At 45.5% G+C, this 11,273-nt stretch overlaps 1 protein-coding gene across 1 annotated transcript; it reads right to left on the bottom strand.

Annotated features, from left to right (window-relative positions):
• Positions 1-313: 313 nt before the first annotated feature.
• DCK (deoxycytidine kinase) lies at positions 314-10,696 on the bottom strand. The gene is made up of 7 exons (XM_078875367.1): positions 10,458-10,696; positions 6,687-6,802; positions 6,050-6,243; positions 3,871-4,018; positions 2,668-2,783; positions 1,763-1,862; positions 314-656 (listed from the first exon to the last, which is right to left on the bottom strand). The coding sequence occupies exons 1-7, from the start codon at positions 10,549-10,551 to the stop codon at positions 630-632; spliced, it is 795 nt and encodes a 264-aa protein (XP_078731493.1). The 5' UTR covers positions 10,552-10,696; the 3' UTR covers positions 314-629.
• Between the last annotated feature and the right edge of the window lie 577 nt (positions 10,697-11,273).

The following is an 11,273-nucleotide window of genomic DNA, read 5'->3' as shown; positions in this document are numbered from 1 at the left end:
GAAGACGGAAGCTTGTGTTGCCTCCGAAACGTGATTTAATTCATTTTTTACCTACGTGACTTTACCAAAAAAAAACAAAGAGTATGGACCCTTGCAGTCACGAAAACTTCAAATCTAGAATTGTATGCTTGTGTTTTTAAAACCTTAACTTGCTGTGTATATTTTAGTTTACATCAGGTAACTGGATTGTTTTAATTCATTGCACAAGTCAGTTTTATTACATAGAGCCAACAAGATAAAATCACAAGCCGTCTTAAAAAAAGCAGAAACTCAGCCTTCCATTGTGTAAAGTTATTATAATTAGTTTATTTGATAAAAAATATACGATAAAAGATTTTTGTTTTTACATTTAAAATAACCGGTTGCACCTTTCGGGGCCCACTTTCAGCCACTTAATTCAAACATCTCGACCAAAAGGGAAATAAAAAGCATTTCATTTTAGGTGTCAACTTTGTACCTTGAATTGCAATGGACCACAAGAATTTGGCCAAACGCATGCACAAATGATGTATTGTAAAACTCCACAAGTTGAGTACTATTAAATATTGAAATTCAAGACTTATGAGGCAGCAGCACATGTGCCCATATAGCGGCCTTTCCAGATGAATCTTGCAGCAGCTGCGTTGTGGTCAGATGTCGTTCAGGAAAGATTTCACCTGTTACGTGAAAATAAGGGGGGGGGGGAGAATTGGAAGTTAATTCAACAGCTATTACCCTGTTTTACGCTAGTTGTTTTTGTACACGCGCCGGGATTACAGTGCTCAAATCTTAGTACGCGTAAGCCAATCGTACAAAATTAAATGATATTCCCTGACATTCGAGTGCACGTTGTTGCGTGTGTTTTTTAAGCATGTTTCCGCTCACTGCAGTAAGAAAAAAGTGTAACCCACAGGGCAGCCTAGTTTGATCTAAGCACCAAAAACGTCATTATTTGAGCGACATAGTCGAGGAGGGGTTTTGCATTCAGACTGACCACAAACAATCCTGAACATTTTTCGATTTAAAGCTTTCGTGACTGCAGGGATTCATCTTCTTGGTTCTTTCGGTAAAGTCACGTAGAAGGGAAGTAATAAAATAATAAAAATAAAACATAATAAAATAAAATAATAATATTTTATTATGTTTTATTTTTATTATTTTATTACTTCCCTTCTACGTGACTTTACCGAAAGAACCAAGAAGATGAATCCTGAACATGCCCAGTTTCGCCAAGATTTTGGAAGCTCGGCAAGGTTGAACTTGGTTAATACTTGGATCGAAGAGACTTCAGGAAATCAAGTTACGAAGTTTGGGTTGCGAGGCGGCCAGATCAGGGCAGCACAAAGGGACCGAATTTCTATGCGGTCCTCTGGAGCATTACCCCCTGACATGTGTGTGGCTTTCTCCGTAGAAATAACGTGCAAGCGATATGCCTCGCTTTGCATGCGACTGCAGAACATTCGTGGGCAGTTTAACCCCTTCCGACTGCCACCGTTCAGCATAGCTATTGGTGTTCCTGAATACGATGGATGTTTCGGAAGGGCTCGTAGTTTAAATATAAGGACTTAAAAAGAACCGAAGAAAAAAAACGGTTCTTTTATCCACCCAGTAACGGTAATATACAGGGTGCTTCAAAAAGTGTTAACACTTATATGGGACTATCGATTTTAAGGGAAAAAGAACGGATAATGCACTAACGTAACAAAAGTATGTGCATAGCTTTAAAAAAGTCAGTCTCCACTTGTTCGCCATCGTTTTCAACGCATGCACTAAAGCGACCAACCTGGTCAATGAGATCTTCCTGCTTGGTGCGATTCGTCTTGAAGTCTTCTCCCACGTCGAGGACGAGGATGGGCATCGTCTTGAGGCAATCGAAGTCCACCCTGCAGCACAAAGATGCCCCATACAACTTATTCACAGGCTGTTCGGGCAAGTGCTGTTAGCGAGCACCTATGAAGGCCGGCACTGTACCAAAGGGGCAAAGGGGTGGGTGGCCAGCACCACGCCCGACTGCCTTTGTCTCCCCAGTGGCGATGTTTTTTTGTTACACACCGCACCAGGTACTCATTTGAGGCCGACTCGACTTAGGGGCAGAGCCCCATGACTGGTTTCGATGAACGCCAATGGCATTGGCCGCGAGCGAGAAGCTTACTCTGGTTGCTGGGATCGCGCTAACCGGTACACTCCCGCTCCCCGCACCCTGTAGCACACACAAAGACCTTACACTTCGATACGTAGAGACTGCAGGTAAGCGCCGTTTGCTCGCGGCTATTCAGCTTGGCGTAGGACGATTACAGGGTGGTGTGGCTGTGTAAAGTATTAAGTGTGTGCAGCGCCCTGAGAATGATTTCTTAAGGGCAACTTTAACACATTCCTGCGGAGGGAGCTGGTAGGAACGTTGGGTTGCTCGGTCAATGGCCAGGGTCAATGGCGGCGTGGTGTATTCCGCAAATATGCCCGACTGCGAGGGTGGGCACAAGCCGGCGTGAGTAGGTTAAACGTTGAGCTTTATATGGTCACCACGGGGTGACCAGCCCCTCCCCACCCAGCCCATCCCCTCCCTGCACGACGGACATAATAATCTCCTGTGGGCTGGTGTAACCAGGAGGTTCCTACCAGATTCGAAGCTTTCGTGACTGCAAGGATTCATATTCTTAGGTTTTTCGGTAAAGTCACGTGCTCACTCACGGCATGTCGCGGTCATGCAGCCAGCTCTCGTGCTTGTCGTGCAGCTTCTGCAGGTACTCCAGCTCGATGTCCTGCTCCTCTGAACGGCCACGGACGTGCAGCCGTTCCATGCAACGCTGCAAAACAGCCCGCGCCTCCGTCAAACTTGCACGCGGTACGTTTAAAAAGCACAGCTATCGAGAGGCGAGGACTTTAAACGAGTCAATCGTTTGGAGAGCTTAAACGTTAGCAAAGTTGGAAAGGTTTTTTTTATATTAACGTTTTGAAACCCCGAGAACACGTGGCTTGCAGTACAGACACGTGCACAGTCGTAGAGAGCATGGGTGGAAAAAACCCGATTTTTTCCAGCGGCAGGCATCGGGTTTTTTCTTTAATACAATTAAACCCGATTTGGGGGAATTAAAACCTGGTTTAATGAATACGAAACTCTGATCCAAGGCTTAGGCTGCTTCCTCGTCGGTGCTGCTATCGTACTCGGGGGGCCGTCGGGCAGGTTGGTCTTGATGAACACGAGCTTCTCCTCCACAATCGTGGGCGCCGCCAGTGAGTTCCTCAGCTTGGAATGGATGAAGCCCATCGTTGAGAAGTTCCGCTCGGATGCCGAAATTAGAACCAATTAAATCGGATTTCTCCCAATCTCGGATGATCAAGTTTAATATAAAAAAGACAATTAAACCCGATTGTAAAAAACCCGACTGTGCCACCCTTGGTAGGGAGCCACGTTTTAGTAGCTGCATGTAGCCCTGTCCGTATAGCCAAGTGTCTCTTTTGCATTATTTTACTGTTTTTGCTAAATGTGTACATCACCTCCTTTGACATGGATCTCAAAACATGAACATTAACAAAGAAACTAAAAAAATAAATGAACAATGCGCCTAACTTCGTCAATTTCAAAAGCTAAGCAGTCGATTCTGGATAGTGCTTCAACGGACTACCACCACCATGCACAGATTGCTAAAGGGTGCGGGTCTTTGTGGTGAGCAACAAAGAGCGGTGCAGCAAAACCCATCGTTGCACCGTGCTTGTACACGCCCAACGTCGATGCTCCGTCACCGTCACCAACATTGCACCGACCGGTGCGGTGACGTGAGGTTTAAAGAACCCCAACCGGGCAGCAACCGGGTGCGGCGAGGCCCCTCATCCAGCAGCGCATCGACAGAAAAACATGAACGCGCGCATCAACTACTGGCGTTCTGGATTAACCTCGGGCGTGGCGCGCAGGTAGATGATCGCGTCGAGCTCGATCTTGGGACCGAACTCGCTGAGCAGCCAGCCGTGCCAGTCCTGGTAGATGGCCCACTCAGTCTCGTTGATGCAGCCCGCTTCAAAGAGGTTGGACGCGAACACGTACCTGCGAGAGCAATCAACGGGCAGCGCAGCAGCCCGGGGTTAGAGCATGTGCACGGTCCTCGGCACCCGCACCACGCGTCCATCAGAAAAGCACAAAAGAATAAAGCGAGATGAGACGAGGAGCAATCAAAGAACCGCTTGAATGTATTTAAATTGATAAGTGTTTTTTTTTACCCTTCTATCTGGCAACAAAACTGACACCTTTTTTTTACAAGGAGTCATGTTTGCATAGACCACAATACCTGCAGTCATAATGCAAACAAAAAACACAACTCTGATAATGTATGCACTGTCCTTGAAGTTGATTGGTCCACACCCGAAACAGCTTTCCTTAGAGCCTAGTCTCGCATGGGTTGGACCAGGCTCTAAGGAAAGCTGTTTCGGGTGTGCACCAATCAACTTCAAGGACAGTGCATACATTATCAGAGTTGTGTTTTTTGTTTGCATTATGACTGCAGGTATTGTGGTCTATGCAAACATGACTCCTTGTAAAAAAAAGGTGTCAGTTTTGTTGCCAGATAGAAGGGTAAAAAAAACCAATTATCATATTTTTTACTGGCAAATGAGGTTCCAATGGTGTATTTAAATTGTGTCGGAGCAATGGGTGGAGCAAAATGAAAGGTCCAGTGAACGATAAGAATGTAATACTCTTAGGTTTTGTTCGGTAAAGTCACGTGACTTTACCGAACAAAACCTAAGAGTATGAATCCTTGCAGTCACGAAAGCTTCAAATCTAGAAAGAATGTAATAATGGTCTCCGATATCCTTTTTCCACTGACAAATTCGAGCCAAAGTCGGTGCAGGACCCCCACGGTACGGGTAGTTTTACACCGGCTATTTGATGTGCCAAGCTGGAATCGAACCATGCTACGCCAGCTTCCAAGACATACGAATCTGGCTGGGGCCCAAGCAGAGCCAGGGGAGAATGACGTCAGTCGCTACAACTCGAACATCGAAAGTGACAGCCACGTTGGTATACCATGAGAACGCATCGCCACGCCACCTCACAATATTTATCTTTCTGAACTTGTTCGTTGTCACATCAGCAGCATAGCTTGGTTTCTGTAGTGGGGGAAAACCTGGGGCATCCCGAGCCGCATTGGGCCGGCTCGGCATTGCTCGGGTGTGGCCAGTGGAGATGAGGTATTAGCTCATTACACCCCAAACATTTCCTCACAAACACGTGACCTAAAGGTGGATGCACACCTGACCGATCAGTTGCAGTTTCGTTGCATGCAACTGAATCGCTTATACGTGGACGTCTCCGCAATCAGGTGTGCAACCCACTACTCAACAGTAGAGACATACTCTATGTTCAAGTTATTTTATTAGCCATTTGTAGCGAGGTATTTCATTGCACGCACATTTGAAGACCAGGAATAGTTGTCGAGATCCCGGCGCAGGTGGGGCCAGACACTTAAGAGCCACATCCACGTTGCGTAACTATTCGCCCAGATGTGGACAAAGCTGTTGCAGGCGATGATCAAGTTGCGAGGTTTTAAGAACAATTTGGTCGCACGACTGATAGCGCAGCTATGAACCATGCTTTAATACAGCAGCTATCAGGAGGGACAGACCTGTCAAGCAGCACCAGAGGCGACCCCTGACGCCTGCTGTACGTTCTCTCTCTCTGTGATCGTGGAGATTTTTCTCCAGGTCCTCGGGTTTTTCCCCTCCACATTTAGAACCAACACGCGTTCAGAGTATTTGGCTGCTTTACATTTCGACGTGATGAGCCACTTCGTTGAGCTATCATTTTGCAATCGCCAGGCCGCTTCTGAAAAAAGCTATATAAGCTCAGTGGGCCTTACCTGGTCAAATAAACAAAAAAAGAGTCGACAGTGGTTGTAAGTTTTGATTTAAAGCTTTCGTGACTGCAGGGATTCATCTTCTTGGTTCTTTCGGTAAAGTCACATAGAATGGAAATAATAAAATAAGAAAAATAAAATCAGTTTTATTTTTATTATTGTATTATTTCCATTCTACGTGACTTTACCGAAAGAACCAGGAAAAGTGGTTGTTGTAAGCTTACCTGTCGCTGTACACGGAGCGCTCAAAGAACTGCACGGGCGCGTCCGCCTGGTCGAGCTTGGCAGGCGGCACGCGCAGCTGGGCACGGATACGGCTGAGGCAGGCGTACGTCTGGAAGGTGTAGGCCCAGCGGCTTGGCTTGTCGTACATCATCTGCAGCAGGTTGCCCCCGCTCTTTTGCGAGGAGGACAGCTCCTGCGAGCGGAAAGACGACCGAACACGCGACGACAGGACGGTCAAACGTGTGACCCTCGGGTAAGATTGGGCTCTTGCTCGTGTATAAGCACACGAGCGAGTAGTGGGGAGCGGTGGCGTCGCGGTTAACACGCTGCGCTATGAACCTGGCGACCCAAGTTAGATTCCCGCTCACGGAAAATACCATTGACATGTATCTGTACCGGTCCTGAACCTCCCCTAGGTCGACTCAGTCTTAAATGAGTACCTGGTGCGGTGTGTGCCCGCTAACAGCACTTGCCCCAACAGTCTGTTCAGGCTATACGGGGGGATCTTTTCTTTAAGCATGCATACGTGCGTGCGCGTACGTTCATGTAGCACAAAGTGCACATAGCCTGGCACAAGCTCCGTGGTGTCGTCACCGCCACTTAGTGGCGAATGGCGGTTGTTGTTGTTGCGCAAACCTCAGAGTCATCGTGGTCCGTCTGCACGTTGCACCAGCGCGCGATTGGCTCGGGCACCACCTCCCATGCCTCCTGCGCCTTCTGCAGGATCCGCACGAATGTCGACTTCCCTGCCGCTGGTGCACACGAGGGGGAGTGGAGGCCGTTTAGCTTCTATCAACATCAGCCAGGATCTATCCACTGCTGGACCATCCTTCAAAGTCTAGCGATGTAACAATCCATCTAGCTCTTACACGCGAACCAATCTCATCTGTCGCTACCAGATGGATGTCTTTGTATGTTTTTGGTCAACAATTCAAGTTCGTGGGTCTCTATACAAATCTGAGGATAGTTCAGTATTGCTATGTAAGTCTATGGGTCTCTACATAATTATTTATCACGATGAATTTTTCTATCATAAACTCCGAGCATAATAAATACCAGTTAAGACGCCGTCTTTTAGGACTCGTCTCATTACGTTATTATTAGTTTAACACTAAGGCTTTCGCAACCAATATTATCCACAAGAGGTTTTTGGGTTACATCGCATAAATACAAATGTATCGTTAAACCCGCCACCACCCGACACAGCCAAGAAGTAAGGTTTGTCACGTAAAACAAAATATGCCATTTCGTTACTAGTTCAGCACACCGGTGTGTTGGAGAGTACACCCACAACATTTACAATTCAAGTACGACGTTTCGCTGGTAATTTCAACCAGCCTCCATCAGGCAACAACTCAAAAAAATATTTGGATGCAATATTTTCTTATTGTGCAAGAACGGTCTCTAGGACGGGTATTAAACGGGGACTGTCCTTTGCACGAGGACCGATCATGAAATATGCATTGGCCTGCTGTACTTGGGACCGGTTCATTATATAAAACACATTCCTGCGGAGGGAGCTGGTAGGAACGTTGGGTTGCTCGGTCAATGGCCACGGTCAACGGCGGCGTGGTGTATTCCGCAAATATGGCCGACTGTGAGGGCGGGCACAAGCCGGCGTGAATAGGTTAAACGTTGAGTTTTATAAGGGCACCATGGGGTGACCAGCCCCTCCCCACCAAGCCCCACCCTCCCCACCCAGCCCCTCCCTGCACGACGGACACAATAATCCCCTGTGGGCTGGTGTAACCAGGAGGTTCCTACCAGTACTAGACACTATCCTAGAGATTGATTGATCACCGAATGAGCAGTCCTCTATAACCAGCCTTTACTAATTAACAAGATCAGCAACATCTCCTTCATGTACAAGCAGCAGTGTCACACAGAACTCAATGTTGCAACAACGAAAAATCGATTTTACTTCCAGAAGTCCTTGTGATTGATTGGGAAGTGTAAATAATTTTTTATTTCCTATGTAGACACACATTGAATGAGACACTTACCCACTTATCTATGTGGAGAGAGATAGACATTGGATGGAAACGTATAGTCTTGTCTCATAATATAGTTAATGTGCGTTTAATTCATTGTTTGGATATGGCATTGGATTGTCAAAAAGTATATTTAAAAAATTGGTTTTACCCTTCTCTGGCAATAAAGCAGGTTTTAAGATGTTCAAACACCAAATAGAAACCTTTTGCAAGGGATTCAGTCTGCATTAACCACACGTACACTTTCTCTGAACATGCAAAAAAAAACATGCTCTGATAAAACATGCGTTGTCTTTGAAACTGATTGGTCTACACCTCGACAGCGGCCTCGTCTCGCCAGTGTCAGGCCAGAGAGAACGCCAAAAGGCGGACAGTACCAAGACAATGCCACTATTTGTGTTCTTGGTTCTTTCGGTAAAGTCACGTAGAAGGGAAATAATAAAGCATAATAAAATAATTCTCACGACGTTTCGGCCACAACGCAAGCAGCCGTCCTCAGGTGAAGACCAGGTCTGTCGGGGAGACAGGTCTGTCGGGGAGACAGACCTGGTCTTCACCTGAGGACGGCTGCTTGCGTTGTGGCCGAAACGTCGTGAGAATTATTTTATTATGTTTTATTATTTTTATTATTTCCCTTCTACGTGACTTTACCGAAAGAACCAAGATGATGAATCCCTGCAGTCACGAAAGCTTTAAATCAAAATGTAACGCATTTGTGGTGAGCAGCTTTTTGTCAATATCAGAGTGACTGTGCCATGAAGAAGGCAGACCAATCAGTTCCAAAGACACAAGTCCGTGCGGGTAATTGCAGACTTCATTCCTTGCAAAAATGTATCGATTTGCCGTTTGAACATCTTAACACCTCCTGTTGTGTATTGCCAGAAAAGGGTAAAAACCTATTTTTGTTTTGTTTTTTTAATCATAAAAAGGGCATTGTTGTTATTGTTATGCAAGTCGGGTTGAAAACCGCGCCACCGCCACGCCCGAGCAAAGCGCGCCAAAGGCAAAAAGACGCGGGCAAATGTCTCGCTGCCGAAGGCAATCAAGACAATGACAATGAAGTGACAACCACTACCACCTCGAGCGATTAAGCGAAGCAGAACACCGCCACCACTCCACGTTCAAAACTTACAGGGCGATGTTTAAACGAGTACAAAAAAAAATCGAAATTGCGCGTAGTTAACCATCCTCATCCGTCCCCCCCCCCTCCTCTGGCCGGAGTGTTGTGATAGACGATGTCGAGCTATAGCGTTTCGTTCGACGAATGCGCGATGTTTAATGCGTCTTACTCCGATGGTTTATTTAATAGATCGATAACTAAAATAGTGGAAGTACTGTGCATCTCCCCGCGCCCCATGCGATGGCGCCGTTGTTATAAGAACAGAGTCGTGATAGATTTAACAACACACTCACCGTACATTTCTACGAAAGGAGTTCCAGATTAGGTGGATACGATGATGATTGCAAAATTTTTAAATCGAGTAAATATTTAATTGTCCCCCCCAGGAATCGATTCACCTCCATCTCTTTGGTTTAAACCGCTTGCTCCCGATAATGAATTAACCACATCGGGTATCGAACTGAGATACATTATAAACACACTGGTATATTATCGTACTAATATGCTACACGAACAATAACCATGTTTAATTTGTTTTAGATAGTTTATATTATGAAGCAATCTCATCCCCATCCACCACTACCGCCCATTTCCGCTTCAAACCCATTTAGGTTGCAATACAACACGTAGCGTTGATACAATAAACAGAATTACCCTGTTTATTAACTACCAATAGGGGATTATAAACACAAGAAATACACAATGGTGCCTTTGTTTAAATGAGTTGAATTTTGAATAAAATCTATTTTAAAATCGCTTTTGTTGTTGTTGGGAAATTCGTGTTTGGCGCCAAAACTCAACGTCACGTACCGCCTCACTGGGCGACTTTCGCTTTTATAACTAAATAAGATAACAAATATTAAATATAGACAAACATTAGACGCTTTAATTGGATCATATCAGTCACACTACATCGCTTCCCTCCCTGTCACAATAACAATTATTACATTTAAAAAATAAAAACGAACCCCGACCTCCGAAGGTCGGCCGAGTGTAATCATTACAAGGCAGTGGTTAACAATATGCGGTACAATTGAAACGTGCATTTTTAACCGGCTACGTGAACAATTAATTACAATAGTAGAGATGGAAATGTAATTCTTATTGATCATTTAATCAGCCGAATGATTGGAACGCGTCTGGTAATACATCCAGCAAATCAGCTGGCGTTGCGGTCGATTGCGGTTGTACACACATCGGGGGAGATGGAAGAGCGGCTGTGAAAGGCCTTAATCCAGCAGTGGATTGACCATGGCTAAACAATGATGATGATGAAGAGGCGTAAAAGAAACTCACCGATGTTGCCTTCGATCGATACGCGCTTAACCCGCTTCTCAAAGCTGTCATTCAGCGAGGGGCTGATGCACATTATTTTCGGTGGCGTGGCCATGATATATAACACTACTGAGTTGGTAGATTTTACCGAATAAAGCGATTGTCGATTACCTTTCGTTTTAAAACGAATTATGTGAATGAAACGAAGCCGAGATGAGAGGAGCGACAACTCTTAACGCCGGTCTCGTGGTCGCCGACTGCCCAGCAATCGTCTGTGTGAGGCCTCACATAGCACGCGGGACACGCAGGCCACGCCCACGAAAGCGCTGATTGGCTAGAGGATGTGTAGCCCCCGCGCGCTGATTGGATGACCTTGGTGAGGCTCTCCCCGCCTTCTGTTAAATATTCAGCCCTCTTAGAGACCCATTGGCACGAAACTTCGGGCTTTGTTCTAAGTGTAGTTATTTTCATTTATTATTTATATTTATTTTATTTTTTATTTTGTTATTTTTATTATTTTCTTTTTTATTATTATTTTTACCTACGTGACTTTACCGAAAGAACCCAAGTGTATTACTCCTTGCAGTCACGAAAGCTTCAAATCTAGAATGTAGTGTGGCTTTTATCCTTTTACTGCAGCCCATGCACCCCCTTTGCTTCTCAATCGTTATATAAAAAAAGTTTAATGTTTATAAGTACATCATCCAGCATTGGCTTGACCGTGGGTGTTGTTGTGGATGAATCAGACTACATATTTTACAAACTGTATCTGTTTCCGTGACTTTACCACGTCGCTGCTCTGTCCTTTACCCTCCACCCACGTGTGCCGGGAAACCT

This window comes from Lampetra fluviatilis, chromosome 41 (genome assembly GCF_964198595.1).
Source record: "Lampetra fluviatilis chromosome 41, kcLamFluv1.1, whole genome shotgun sequence".
NCBI lineage: Eukaryota > Metazoa > Chordata > Hyperoartia > Petromyzontiformes > Petromyzontidae > Lampetra > Lampetra fluviatilis.
Note: the sequence above shows the minus strand (reverse complement) of the source record. Positions and strands in the feature narration are given on the sequence as shown.

What these genes read in the sequence shown, in the direction of transcription:
- DCK (XM_078875367.1), bottom strand. Translation starts at nt 10,551, where the DNA reads ATGGCCACGCCACCGAAAATAATGTGCATCAGCCCCTCGCTGAATGAC. An exon ending in ATCGATCGAAGGCAACATCG is followed by an intron (nt 6,803 to 10,457) that starts GTGAGTTTCTTT and finishes CGTGTGCACCAG; the next exon opens with CGGCAGGGAAGTCGACATTC. An exon ending in ACCTGCGCGCCACGCCCGAG is followed by an intron (nt 2,784 to 3,870) that starts GTTAATCCAGAA and finishes GCTGTTTTGCAG; the next exon opens with CGTTGCATGGAACGGCTGCA.